The 14,998-nt window shown below is 37.5% G+C and overlaps 2 protein-coding genes across 5 annotated transcripts in view; one reads left to right on the plus strand and one right to left on the minus strand.

Annotated features, from left to right (window-relative positions):
• Positions 1 to 9,879, minus strand: part of ulk4 (unc-51 like kinase 4) — an 83,182-nt gene extending 73,303 nt beyond the window's left edge. For 3 of the 4 annotated variants that reach the window (XM_040012750.1, XM_040012747.1, XM_040012746.1), the window contains exons 1-16: positions 9,229 to 9,786; positions 8,987 to 9,127; positions 8,561 to 8,660; positions 8,129 to 8,268; positions 7,873 to 8,035; positions 7,396 to 7,497; positions 7,217 to 7,300; positions 6,971 to 7,046; positions 5,597 to 5,740; positions 4,711 to 4,904; positions 4,244 to 4,313; positions 3,838 to 4,009; positions 3,558 to 3,618; positions 3,262 to 3,446; positions 2,414 to 2,460; positions 1,925 to 2,003 (exon numbers count right to left, since the gene is read on the minus strand). In XM_040012750.1, the coding sequence (XP_039868684.1) occupies positions 1,925 to 2,003; positions 2,414 to 2,460; positions 3,262 to 3,446; positions 3,558 to 3,618; positions 3,838 to 4,009; positions 4,244 to 4,313; positions 4,711 to 4,904; positions 5,597 to 5,740; positions 6,971 to 7,046; positions 7,217 to 7,300; positions 7,396 to 7,497; positions 7,873 to 8,035; positions 8,129 to 8,268; positions 8,561 to 8,660; positions 8,987 to 9,127; positions 9,229 to 9,336 (1,866 nt within the window). In that variant the 5' untranslated portion in view covers positions 9,337 to 9,786. The other variant, XM_040012748.1, reaches the window with a different exon arrangement.
• A 2,435-nt stretch (positions 9,880 to 12,314) lies between these two features.
• Positions 12,315 to 14,998, plus strand: part of trak1a (trafficking protein, kinesin binding 1a) — a 50,040-nt gene continuing 47,356 nt past the window's right edge. The window contains exon 1 of the mRNA XM_040012789.1: positions 12,315 to 12,465. The gene's annotated coding sequence lies outside the window, so the exon portion shown is untranslated. The remainder of the gene's footprint in view (positions 12,466 to 14,998) is intronic.

Genomic DNA, 14,998 nt, shown 5'->3' on the forward strand with positions numbered 1-14,998 from the left:
TCCAGTCTCTTAGTGACTAGAGGGAAGTCTGTTTTGGTATGAGCATTACAGCATCAGGGAGTTTCAACGTGGCAGTAAATACACTAAAAGAAAAAAGCTTAAGCTGTAAATGCAATTAAAAGCAAATTTGATTCCTCATTTGAGTTCCAAATTTCAGCTAAAGTGTTAACCAGTCAATTTTTGTTGTAAGACAGTAAAGTAAAGGCTCCACTGAGTCACCACAGTAATTATGAGAAAAAAATGAATTGTTTACATGTATAGTCCTGCAGATGCACTTTACTGCACATGTACACAGAAAAACAGCCACAAATGGATGCAGAGCAGAATGAGGCAGACATCCATTGAAAATTAAAATTAAAAATTGAACACTCCAATTTATTAATCACCTCAAATCTAGCCCTCAGACACCCTCTAGTCCAAAGCCCTCCAAAACTAAAAGATGAGCCCAGAAAAGAGTCCCTTGTGTGAGCTGGGGCTGAGATTAATGGCTCCCTCTCAGACATTTTCTGGCTATTATCACAACAACACTGCTTTCCAAGCACCAATCAGTTCCCCAAATTATGTCAAGAAACCATTTTCAAACATTAGAAAGAAAAGAAAAAAAGTCGAAGTAGAGCTGGCCAATTTCAAAAGAAATTATGGCAGAATATCTACTCCACGGTTAGAACCACACCAATAACAATCTTAACTAAGTACATTAGTGGTCACTCTTTGTGTAGAGTGGAGTTGAGTGGGCAGAGATACACGTCCTCCTACAATTTCTAATGTTTAATGAAACAGCAATGTTTACAGTAAGTACTTCAACTCTTTATATTATATATACACTCCTTTGGCGAGGAGCGAGGCACACCCAAGGGTCCCTGAATGACCAAAACACACACATTACATGGATTCATCCAGACACAAACACAGACACACAAAAATGATATATCATAGACTGATACATAACAGTTATATATCTATCTTTATACTTGATTGAATAAATTGTATAAATATTTATACTACTGTTATTGTGTACACTCAAATTATTTTGGCAATATTTTTTTCCGAAGCACCGTGCCAGTATAGCCACTCTGAATTTAACTGAACTGATGAGAGCAAAAGTGAGAGAGAGAGGGAGAGAGAGAGAGAGAGCGAGAGTGAGCAGAAGCAAGAGAGCGCAAGATATCTCTAAAGTTCCTATTTACTGTACACAGGCTATGGTTGTCTTGTAGCTTTTTAACGCCACCAGCTGGTAAATACTGGTACTATAAAGTATTTCTACATCTTGTTTCAGGACAGTTTTTTTCCTCCTTCCTCAGCTAAAAGCTTTTATTATTGTTGGCATGCCTCTAAACAAAAGTACTAATTATGGCCACATGCACAATAAAATTAAGCAAGACATGCTAAATCAACCTTTATGTATTTTGTTGTGGATAAATTTACATTTTTATATCAATAAATGTGCTCTTTCTGGTATTTACTGCCACATTGTGGTGTAAATTTGTACTGCAGGTCTGAGGATCATGAAACATTTTGAAGAGAACAGGACTTCTCAATTTTTTGGTTACTCAGCGCATTAAATAACTTGTCTGAAATAAAATGACTGTTTTGCTCTTTCTATAGTTGCCAGTGTTACACTTTTATTTCTAATACATAATAAATAAATAAAATTCCATAAATAAAATATCTATATAATTGCATTGATAATGTCTTGGGGTTTTAAATCTGTGTTGGCACACCTACACAATTGTGACAATTAGCTAGGAGCCCTAGTATAAATTTTATACTAACATTTGAAAATTGTGTTAGGTTAAGGTTAAAAAAAATGAGCAAATGAGCAGTAGCTGTTCTCCCTAAGTAAATAAATAAATGAATACATGGAAATAAAAAAATCTAAAGGAAATAAGCGTAACTCTATTTAGTATGTGTGTATATTCCTGACCTCAGAAACAGGACTGTCCAATCCAAGGTCACTACAGTGCAGAGCCAGTAGTCCCATCACTCTGAGAACCTTGCTCCGTCTGCAAAGCATTTTTCATTTTTATTTATTATGTTAATTGTGAATTTTCAGCTTGGATATCAACTCAGGATTTTTTAAAAACATTTTCAGTTACTGATTTTATAAAACTGGTCATGGTGTTTAAGTTTTCCAGCATCCTTAGAAGAAAAACACAACACAAAGCAAAGAAAATGTATAAACATCAAATTTCTTAGCGCATGCTTAACCACTCTAGATATAATCATAGGAACTGCAGTTCATAAAACAATGTTAAAAAAAGCAATTGGGAGAGGATGTAGAATCGTGCTTCTTCTAATTATTCAGTAGCTTTTCTTTAATCATAATGTTTTGCCACATCAGAAATTAGCACTTTAAAAAAAGCAATGTTACAGTGTCCCCTGTTTATAGAACAAACATACATTGTATACTTACATGTCCCAGTTAGGAGCTTGTCGCAACAGGTGGACCAAAACTAGAAGCTGAATGAAGGATTGAGGAAATTAGAGTGACAGAAAGCAGGAAAAGGATAGCAAACAATGTAAATATGTAGAAAATGATGATATATTGCCACAAAGCATGGAATCTAAGTTCATTGTGACTTCTAAAAGGATTGTTAATGAGAGTGTTCGGTGTTTTAGTAAAAAGAAATTAACTTTTTTCAAATTCAAATTGTTGAGTGGAAAAGATGAGCCGTATAAAAAACAATTATCATTACTTTATTTAATTACAGATAGAAAAAGTATGGTTATATCAGTAATAATACCGTAAATAAAAAACATTCTAAATATAATTTTCCTGTGCTTTAGTTAATCTTAATCTTACATTTTTTTCAGGAACTCTGTGCCCAAAATCAGATTGAAAGAGGTATCTTTATTTGAGCCCTGAATAATTCTATGAAACTGCATCCTTGTGCGGTACTAATGACTCCCACTTGACTAATGACTAGCTGGGAGCAAAAGCATGACCCACACACCTACATCCTCTTACTGAAGTTCTCTGTTGACAGGGCAAACAAACAGACAAAAAAGACAGCACAAGGTCAGTAGAAAATGAACAAACTGGAAAACAATAGCTCATTATAAATATTCAATTGTAGACATGCCAGTGGAAAGATTTCCAACTATAATCTTCCTCAGCTAACACTAAGGATCCCTTGCTGTCATGTAGGGTTGAGATATTAAATACATTCTATTAAGCTGCACAGTTATGCAACTGTTCTCAAGAAACCCACCCAGCAGATCATATTTCAACAGGAGTCTAAAACAAATATGTTTTCCTACCAGTCTTGAGTTAATCAGCCTGTTAGCGATAACTGTATGTCCAACCACACAGCCGAGGTAGCACAGGAGGTTGAGTTTGGATCGAGTGGCCGTGGAAGTGGAGTGGCTCTGTTCTTCAATGGATGAACAAAGCTGTGATAGAAAGACAGTCCACTCTTCATCACTCAGAGACTGTAGCTTCTCACCTGCAGGAAAATAGAGAGGATTCAAGATAAAACCAGGGACAATACACTAAGATACTTTTTTGCTTTTTTTCAGGACACTAAACTGACTTTGTGCCAGCTCAAAAAACATACCTGAATATGCAGGTACACATAGGGTTTTAGGATCATATCGCACAGGTGTGTTCTTCAAAATCTGTTAAAGAGAGCTCAAAATAGTCAATTGTAGCCATTTTTTCTACATTGCTAGTAAAGGTTGTTAATAAATGTCTTATTCTTATGTAATGTAAGAAGGAGCAAGAAAGTTTCCCACTAAGAAGACTTAAAGACTAACAGAGGTTCGACAGATGTATTTTAATGAATTTAAAAAAGAAATATGAAACAGCCATCATATCATATAATTACACGCCTTTACCTTGGGGTTGTCGAGGACTGGGGTGACAGTGAGATCAAATTCAGTGTGGAGAAGATCCTTCACACAGGGTGTAGTGTCAGTACAGTTACTGGTAGTGAGAGTAACCTGAGGTGCAATGTTCTGATTTGGACAGTCAGATGAAGTGCAGTTTCTGATTGAGTTGGCACGGGAGCTACAAGAACAGGAAGAGAAGAGTATGGAGAGCAATGTATGGTTTACTATAGACATCTGAGTACCACTCGTTCTAGGTGTGTTCCTGCTGTAAGAGTAAGTCCAAAGCTTACATATCACTTTTGAGACACGAGATTTACATTCTTCCTCTGGAATAATTTACCTGTAAACTTGTGCACTGAAAACAGGAACAAAACTCTGTAAGGGAAACTAGGAAAGAGTGAGTACAGAATACCTGAGCAGAAAAATGGCCTCAGTGCTGTCCTCATCCAAACCATTCTTTGGCTTCAGGTCTGAAACATTATCTGGAGAAGTAAGCACGTGTGTACTTAAAGACACATAAATTTGTGGTATGGTGAAAGATGAACCTTACATCATAATAAGCAGAAATCAGATCTGCACAATAGAAACTACTAGTATAATGTAGACCTACAACAAACCAAAACCAAACACAAACAAATTCTAGTACAAAAAAATGGTAAAGCAAAACAGTGGAATATAAAACCAGATTAATGATTAATTAATGGTTTGAAGATAAATATTGTAAAAAAACAGAATCTATCACATATACAATGTTCATATATACAAAAATGACTAGTGTTAAAGTTCAAAATTAAAATTCAAAGTTAAGTAGCTTACTGTGGCTAAGTATTAAATGTTGTTGCTTAATCTAAACCACACAGACTTTGACGAATCTGTTACCTAGTGTGAATGACTTATTGGGCTGCAGTGTGCGGCACATCTGCAGACTCCCAGTTAACTTAGAGTCATCGTCAGGTTCTCCTTCTCTTCTTCTCTCCCTTCCGACTTCACTATTCAGGGTCTGGTTTTGGCTCAAGGCTCCAGAGGATGTGTGGTTGACAGAATTTTGGCTGTCAGTCCTTCTGTCACATGGCCTGTCAGTTGTTGTAAGAGATGATATTAGTTTCTCAGACATCCCATAAGCTAGCTGACTGAGGGCTAAGTGGCTGTTGGCAAGGCTCGCTGCTTGCCACGGATGGAAAAGGTCACATGTGTTTGTGTGTCTGTGGAGGTAGTGAGAACTAAAAAGACTTCATGGTCATTTTCTTTCTTTTTCAGGTCTGAGCACTGGCTGAAGTTACCCTTTCTAACGTGTATCAGAGAAAAAGGAAGTATTTCCGTTCAGACGGGTTCTTACTACTCGTTTTACTCGGTCAGTTGGTGTAAGTGAAAGTGCTTCCTGCAGAAAGCAGGACACATGAAGTCTACTCATGAATGCACCCAGCTATCATCTGCACTATTCTTGAATGGATCCAGTCAGATATTGCAGGCAAAAAAAGAAAATTTAAAGATCAATTCAACTTAATCCAACATCGGTGTTCTTGTATGTAGCTCCATCGGATAATGCCAAGAAAAGGTCTATGCTGAAGCACATGAGTGAAAATGGCGATACAGAACCCTTTCTGCAAGCTGTTTCTTTATTAGCTAAATTCTCTGATATCAACCTTTGTCAAACACGATTCACATCCCCACTGACAGCCAAAAATAACAAGGAAAATAAATGCTGGTAATTATGTTGGACTTTTAAAATCAAAACAGATTAAAAAAATGAAAAAACATATCCTACCTGAAACTACAAGAAACAACCTCCTTGCAGACATTTTCTGCCTCTTCATTTTCTTCATTCTTCTCTTCACCTTCTTCTGCATCCTCTTCCTCCTTTATAATCTGTTTCCAGAAAGGGTGAGCCAGCAGTTGTGGCCAGTTCATCCTAAAGATACATCAAAAAATTAAATCCATTATGAGTAACACCTTACAATACAACCAGGAACTACAGCAACTCCCCTGTAAATGGAACTTTAATTATTTTATTTGAAATTACATTGTAGTTACATTTACCTACAAGTAGTCTCCCAAGAATAAGGGGTTAATAAGTCAGTTTTTTATAAAAAGAAAAGAAAAAAAAGAAACATAATTAAACTGTAGGTAAATTTAAGCATGTATAAAAAATTTTAGGTAGTGCCTAAATTCCTGGTATTATACTGTATGTATTATACTGTATTTTTAAGTACTGTGTAATTTCTTGGTAATTTTGTAGAAAATCAAACTACACTAAACTACAAGTCAGACTTGGCTCCATTACACAGGCCTGCAAGTTTATTTGTTCTTGTAATTTAGAAAGGGAGTCCTTCTTGCAATGCATTGGCAAAATAAAAGGACAGTTAAATAACAGAACATCCATCATGCAAGCACTCAGAAGCTTCAGTTAATGTCATTAGAATTGGGAAAAATATGATCAGGCCATATTTCCAACCATGATTCTGGCATGACTGTTGATGCCACACGAGTTGGTTTGGGTATTTCTATAATTACTGATCTCACTGCAGTCTGCACAGCTCTGTCGAACTGGAGTGAGAAACAAAAATACCCCGTGAGAAATACCTTGATAATGACAAAAATCTCGGGAGAATGGCCAGAGTGTGCTGACCTGACATTAAAGCCGAAAAGAGCTCTGATAACCACTCTGGGGTGAGCAGAAGAGCATCCAAAACATTTACAACTTCCAGGCAGATGGGCTACAACAAAACAGGACCATGTGTGTTCTCTCCTATCAGCCAAGAACAGAAATGCAATGGGAACAGACTCACAAAAACTGGACAACCCAATACTGGAAAAATTAATGATTATGAATAATGAATTTTAATTTCTGCTAAGGCACACAGATGGCAAGGTGAGACTTTGGCATAACTAGCATGACTCCATGAACCCAGACTGCTTTGTGTCAGTTCAGACAGGTGGTGTAGTGGTGTGGTGATTTTTTGTTTTCAGCACACTGAGCATTCATTCATTCATACTGATCATTAATTTATTAAATCCCACTGTCTGAGCAATGCTTCTGAACATGTGCATCGATTTATAGAAGCATTTGAGCATCCAGATGATGAAACTATAGCAACTGTATCAGAATTGTAAGTGTTTGTTGTGTGTGTATGAGCTTAACCTGCTCTCAGGGTTTTTGTTGAGCAACCCTTTCAGAAGACTCTGGAAATCCTGGCAGGGAGGACCTGCAGAAACCACTGTACAAAGAAGACAATTAACCAAACAAACAACAACAAGAATAAAATCAACAATTATCTGTTAAAACTATTTTTTTCTAAATATCAAACACTATATGAAATGTGACATCTTTGTGTGCGAGTCTGTGTCTGTATATAATGATGTGGGTGTGCGAGGAAGTGTTTGTCACCTGTCTGCCTGGGAGGTGGTGGTTCCTTATTCAAGATCATCTCTCTCAATTCAGTGTAGTTGTCAGAGAAGAAGGGGGGTGTACCTGGGAAACAAAAACAATATAGAACAGTACCGTATAACATATTACAGGCCAGAATTAGTATTTTCATTAGTTTGAGTCTGTTTGCATATCAGTACCGGTGTACATGTAGTATAATATGCAACCAAGAGACCAGAGATCAGACTTCATATTAGTTTCTGATCCTTCCAAAACTTCTGGAGCACTGTAAGCTGTAGAACCTGAAAATATACATACATAAATGCACACAGAGTAGTTTAAAAAACAGATAGTATAAAGTATACAATATGGTATAGTCTTAACATATTTTAATTTTTTTTTTAAAGTTTTTATGCTGCTATTTTTTTTAATCTCACCAAGATTTCAAAACAACATTCCCTACACAAGACTTGTTTTTGTCATTGCCTTAAGTGAAATACCTCTCCTAAGGTTGCACACCCAGAGCACTGGATGCAACATAAAGTCCTTGCTTACATTTCCATCTGATCAACAGCAGCTACTAACAGCTGTATATCTTTAGAGCCTCTCTTATCTCTAATCAGCTGGTTTTATACAGTCAACAAATGATAGCATACAGAAACAGCATGATTACTAACCTTGTAATCTTTTCTTTAAGTTGTCAGTGTTCTGATTGCTGTCTCCTTCCTCTATCTCCTCAGATGCAGAGAACAAGGTAAGGAAATCCTGCAGCGTGTCTCCCTCTGCCTTAGACAGACAGAAGTTACCAAACTTCAGAATGCCGCTGCCATCAAGTAGGATCTATGAGCAACAGAAAGAGAAATATTAAAACATTCATATATGATGGTAGCATTACTGTTATACACTTACATAGAGATGAATGCAGGTGCAAACCTTAGCAGGAGTCAGGTCAGAGAAAATGATTCCTAACTCATGGATGTGTTTCAGTCCTTTGACTAAGTGCCATCCAAACCTTCGTACCGCATCTTGTGACAGGCTTCCATCATGGGCAATTACAGACTCCATGGAACCCCCTGAAATTTACAGCACATGTTTGTATGCAAGTTTGGCACATGAGGTAAAAACAAAGAGAACAAAAAATGACACACCTTGCACTGCTTAAAAAAAAATGTGGTTACAGACTGTACCAACACTGAATATATATGAGTAATGGGGAAAAACGCATTCTGAAAGGACATTTATTATTAAAAACTTAAAATATTAAAGTAATTTAAGCCTTAAGCTGCTATAAGTTGTGGTTCTCATCAAATATATTCTTTGATATTCGGGTACTGTTTATAACAACTGCCAGGAATAATGACTGACCTGTACAAAGCTCCACCACCAACCACAGGTGGTTACTTGTCTCATACCACTCGTAGAAGTTGGCTATATTTGGATGATCCAGATCCTGGGTGAGGCGTACCTAATACAAGAGTGAATCATCAGAACACTTTTATAAAGCAGGCTTTTTACGGCAAAGCTCAATGCCAAATTCCACCTAAAAATATCATGCACTAATCATTCACATGATCTTATTCAATATGAAAAGCACACTGTATATATGCTAGTGTACTGGGAGCAATGGCCTCAGAAAGGGAGATCATCCCCTAACAGGCGGAAAATAGATTGACAGTTAGATATATCAATACTAATCACAGCCTTCTTTGGACTGTTAAAAACAACTCTGTTATTGGTATATAAAACTAATACAACTAGCAGATGTACTACTAAGTTCAAACATTGTCCTACATGGTTAGTAATCTCGGATTTCTTGGTTTTGTCAGTGCATTTGATGGCAACATAGTTGAGATTGCCCTTCCTTCTTCCTTTATAGACAACTGAGTTGTGGCCTGACCCAAGCTCCTCGTACAGAATGAAGTTTTCCATTTGCTGTGGAGAAGAAAAAAAAGGCCTAATTTATATCTATTCACTTCAAACTTTTTTTTCCCCATCAGTGAAAAACAGAAGCCTTACAGTAATTCAAACTATACCATGCAAGTTGTACAGTACGTATGGAATATTATCTGCTCTTGCACATTTGACGCGTTTTGATAAATGGGACCTCTGGGAATCCTGTCATAAATCTGTTTTAACAACATCCAAATACATATATATAATTAAAGGTGGGGTACTATATTTGTTGGAGAGCCACACCTGTAAAACAATCCGCCTGATTACCTTTAATTAGCGGAACACCTGTTTTACTACAGCAGCTTCATTAGCGTCAACCACTTTTATAACGAACTCTTAACATTCACCCAGAAAGACAAGACAACAAAGTGTGTATTTTATGCTTAAAAGAAATAATTAACATTTATGTGTGAAAAAACATATATGTTATGCAGCATTAACGTAAACTTTGAAATAACGGTTGATCTCGGGGGCTTCAAGGTCTGTCGTACGTTCAGGAGCTCAGATAGTTTGCACTCTTTGAACAAAAAAAGTTAACAGTTGAAGTGAAAGTAATTATAAGAGGCCTGTACACAGGCTCAAAAAAACATTTGCGATTAATGCTGAGCTTGTTATTTTTTTTACACTTCACATTAAAGTAGCTTGAAACCTACCTCTTCAACGACCCGCTGTTTGTGAGCGGAAGAGTGATGGGTCGCATTGTTCCAAATGGAAGAGTGGGGGGTAGTGAAAATGTTGGCATGAAATAAAGGCTGTATCTTCTCGTCATAGTCATTATATGTGCATACAGGTAAGTAATTATATTTAATAAAATGTTTCGGTTTAAATAAGATATAAGCAAAACTGTGATTTTGTGGAAAACGCTGTATTAGTTTTAACCTGATCCACCTCCAAATGGTATATTCCCACGTTGCTAGGATACTAGAGTGAACACAACAGAAAGCGGGCGCTTGGAATCCAAATTAAAGTGACTGTAATGGCGTTTTATAATAAACTATAACAGAAAAATTTATAAAACTCAGTTTTAAATTTGTGTTATAAAAATAATTTTCAGAGTACTTCTGAATATTCCGGAGGTAGGCTCTAACTCTGGTCATACTCCGGTCTTCGGGGTCTAAATGCGGGCATACACACAATCCATGTGAGAGTGTAGAATGACGTCATTAATTAAATGATATTGGCAGACAAAAGGCCTTACAGTGTTTGCCAGCCCACAGGGCAGCGGGGACACTGGTGAATTAAGTTAAAACTGTGTGAAATGTGGTCATGTATGAGACGTTTTCCATTGTGGCTTCGTAAAAGGTGATTGACTTTATTGAAACTGAAATCTTTTTCTAAACCTAACCAAACGGTTTTGTTTCCTCACTCTAATCAAACTGTCTGTAAATGAGAATGAATAAATAAATTGTTTTTAAAAAATGTTTGAAGCTGGCTTACGAATAACTTAATAAGCTAGGGATAGAAGTATGTCAGTCTTTTGCGGCAAATTTCTCTCCATATAAGAGCAGGGAACGGTGGAAATCTGCATAAATTTAAAACTTCCCAACTAGCTAGGTTACATAAAAATGCCAGGGACGAATTCCGGAGAACATATTTCATTCAACAAAATAAAAGCCAGTGATGCTTTCAATGTATTTACTACAGTTTTTTGTTATTGCAAAGTTTAAGTAAAGACAACAGTCATTACGTTTCTTAACCCGGCTGTGTCAACTGAGGAAGTTCAGGGTCTCTCCAAATATCCTCAGGATTTTCTATACAGGCGCTGTGGAGAGCATTTTCACAGAACATCACATCATGGTTTGGGAACAGCTGTGTTAAGGACCAAAAAGCTCTCCAGAGAGTGATCCGTACAGCAGAACGCTGCTGCAGGATTGCTCTCCCCCGGCTTCAGGACACCTAAACCAGGAGATGCCGGACTAGAGCAGCGCAGATTGAAGGACCCGTTCCATCCTGGCAACAAACTGTTCCAACTTCTGCAATCCGGTAGAAGGTTCCGCATCATCCGGGCAAGGACAGAGAGACTCAAGAGAAGCTTCTATCCCCAAGCCATCCGGGCCCTAAACACACACACCCGCCCTCTCACATCATCTATAATTGACTGAGACAGGACTCTCTTCCAAACACTCTAAACCCAGGCACAATGTACATTTCAAATTCCTTTAATTTTAAATATGTTTATATTGTCTATTCTGTAAAATAGTCAGATTGTCTATTCTTATTAATGTACAGAATTCACCTGCTTGCTGCTACTACTGCACATTCACCTAATGTATATACTATATATATATATAATGTTCTTCCTCTACCCCCCCTATTTTTGCGCATGTCGAGGAGCGTGTCAGGTTACATTTCACTGTGTGTTATACTTGTATAACTATGCATGTGACAAATAAAGAACCTTGACCCTTGAACCTTGTAAATACACAATGACAGCTTTCCTGGTTCAATGAAATAGATTGTCTTGACGCATGCTCAATCATCAATGTAAGTAAATCCCAAAAAGTTGATTCTGTTCATCTGGTAACTCCAGATGTAACTCCTATGCAATGCCACTTAAATTTATGAAAAATGTGTATGTGTCCATGCACTGTAATATAAACAAGAAAATAAGTAAAGTCCTACTCTGAAAATGAAAATGGGGAAGAAAAAAAAATCAGACATTGTCTAGGTAAATGATTTTTCTCACTATCCGTTGTATTATGTTAATTATAGTTTTTTATGTCCTCTGAAATGTGAAAGAGGACGGTGTAATATAAATCTATGGTTTGTCAGATAAATTTAATTTCAATTCAGATTTGATTTATTTTCATTTAGATCTAATTTATCTTCGACAGACGAGCCATTTATAAAATTTATACTGATTTTACTGCATGTTCTAGTTGATATTTCGTCAATGGAGGTTAGCCTCATGTAGTTTGACAACGAATACTGACATTAAGTAGTTTATTTTGAAATCTCACAGACCGGAAGTATGTAGTGAGTTTTTCCCGCTTGTATTCAGCTCTGCTCGGTCAGCAGCTTTGTTTCAAGCGCCACACATTTGCTCACTCTTGCCGAGGAAGTAAGAAAGCGGCACAAGTTTTGTGAACAGACACGGGGTTTGATTCAGATTACACCCGTCGCTGGTTTGCTTGTCTTATTTCCAGACTCGTGTTGAGCTGGTACTGTGACCGGCAGCATCACGGATCATTTTATACCGCCACAGTGTGAGCAGGGTCCGACGGAGCCGCTAAAGTGTCCTTTGGTGTTCGCCCCCCACCCCAAAACAGAAACCGGAATCATTTGGACTCTTCGGGGAAGTTTGCGCCACAGAAGCGGTAAGAAGTGTTTCACGGTGCTGTGTGTGCAGGTTTGAAAGTTTGCCGATCATGTGGAGCAGGTGCAGGTTGCCACAAACTGGTACCCCTGAACTGTCACCCTAAAAAAACCGATGTGAACCCTCTGTGCGTTAATATGCGGTGCGATGTTTCACTGCATTTCCTTTATACGATTTTGTTTTAAGTGACCGTTTTTGTAACCGAACTAATCCCTTGAGCTAGATCGACAGCCTAATAATGCAGCCGTGTTTGCACGAGAGCCATCTGTCCCATGTATTGCCACTGTTTCTAGTCCTTGCCTGTCGCTGCTGCTTTGGGGTGGGCACTTTTAATAAGATTAAGGTAAGATTTAGGTTGATTTAATCTTATCACAGTAAACCTGTCTTCATTCATTAAAAGCAGCCGAGGGTCCCTCGGTCTTCACCAGCGGGCTGACAGATTACCACAACCTCAACTTTTGCCCTTAATGTCAAGTGACATGAGGTTATTATTATCATTTCTCAGTTTAGAGAGTTGGATCGTTGCCTCTGTGAATAAAACCCGGATATAAAGTTTTTTGGGAACAAATTGGCAGAAAATGCAGAAAATGTATCAAATTGAGCTTCAAAATCCAGTCAGAAAAAGGGGCACTCTGCCAATACACTCAATTAGGGAAGAGCCCACCAGAGAAGTCACAGCAACACAGTATTGTAAATTCAATCCATAGTACACTAAACTCTTGCTCCATTTATATACTCTCTAGAGGCTTCTTGCATCATATATACCATGTTTGAGTAGGCTGCTATACCAAGTTGTTCACACATAGTAAGTATACCTTCACTGACTTCCAGTGAAGCTAGGAATCTTTCCTGTTAGCATATAAGGCTTCACATGGACAGGTCCCTGCTTATATAGCAGAGCCTTTTAAAACTTTATCACTGCAGCCGGTGTCTCTGATCCTCTAACCAGAGTCTCCTAACTATTCCTCGCTCTACTTTTAAAATGAGAGGCGCTCATGCTTTGAGGTTGTGGCACCCAAACTGTGGAACAGCCTTCCTCAGCCTATCAGGTCAGCCGATTCCATTATTAGTTTTAAACAACAGCTGAAAACACATTTTTATTGGTTAGCTTTCTCTTAATCTTTTCCTCTTTATTTTGGGACGTCGTTTACAGCTCTTTGTATATATGGAAATATGCATGTTGGAATGCATGCCTGACCACATGGCTGATTACGTGTCTGTATGTCTGTATATGAACATGTATACTTTAAAGTGTGCATTTTATCCAAACTGTGACGTTCTACGTAACTGTGTCTTGAAAAGTGCTATACAAACACACTTATTGTTATGAAGTGATAGTTTTCAGGCGCAACGTTTCTTTGCCGTTCCTAGGAAGCTAAATTAAGGTTCCACTTAGTTTGCCAACTAACAGCACATGATCTGTGGATGGTCTGCGTACTGTCTCACTGCTCAGACACACAGCAGAACACACTGTTAATGCTGTGTCTGCCAAGGAAGTTCACACAGCGTTACTGACAGATTGACTGAGGTGTGTCTCTGGTTGTTTTTTTTTTTTCTCAAAGAGCTGTTAGTAGTAGGATAATAGCCAAGCCCCTCAATAAGCCAGAATGAGCCTCTTTCTTAAGGACTGCAAAATGTACATTGATTTATTTTGGATAAGAAATATTTCTCCAACTCATAATCAGTCAGCAACCAGACCTTCATGTTGATGTAACACTGGTTACAAATGCTCTGAAAAATCCAGAATAAGTCAAAGGTTGCTTTTATGAATGAGACTCTGAATGTTAAGGACCTTCAAACATCTCTTACTTCACTGGGATTGTACTTATATGAATATATGGTCTGGTGTTTGTTTTAAATTATAAATATTATAATATTATTAAAAAATAAATATAGTAACAGTATTTCCAGATTTTAAATAAACAAACAAAAATGGGCACTTTTCTTCTTTGTCATTGTGATTTTTATCACTTGTTTGCCTTTGGCATTGGCCTTTGTTTGCCTGAACACTGGCACTGTCACAAGAATAACTCTGGTGCCGAGTAAACTTTATCCCATTCTAAAAAATATATAAACTTAAAAAAAAAACTATAAATATATAAAATAGAGGAGCCACATCAACCTTAACTCTGTCCTCGAGACCTTCATTTTTTGTCTTGCGTTGATTCTGTGAGATAAAACAGAAGAGCAGGAGAAAGGGAAAAAATGTTAAATCCAAATCATGTGTCACCCAGCAGGTTCAGCTGAAGTGAACTTCAGCTTATCTGTATTGGCACAAATGAAGCTGATGTACTGAAAGCCTTCAGCTGGTGGGCTATTTCATATCGTACAGTGTGCAACAATAACAAAAAAAAGCAGGACGAGCACATCCTGTAGGATCTGTGTTGCTGTTTAATACTGTTGTCTAAAAAACAAACAGTGATTCACATCACGGGTGATATCTGACTACTTTACTTGATAGTGACATTTGCTGTTAAAAGCACACAAACTATGGATAAAAAAAAGCCTATTTAATGTGAATTATTATGCTAATT

Source organism: Simochromis diagramma, unplaced genomic scaffold (assembly GCF_900408965.1).
Source record: "Simochromis diagramma unplaced genomic scaffold, fSimDia1.1 OVJJ01000618.1, whole genome shotgun sequence".
NCBI lineage: Eukaryota > Metazoa > Chordata > Actinopteri > Cichliformes > Cichlidae > Simochromis > Simochromis diagramma.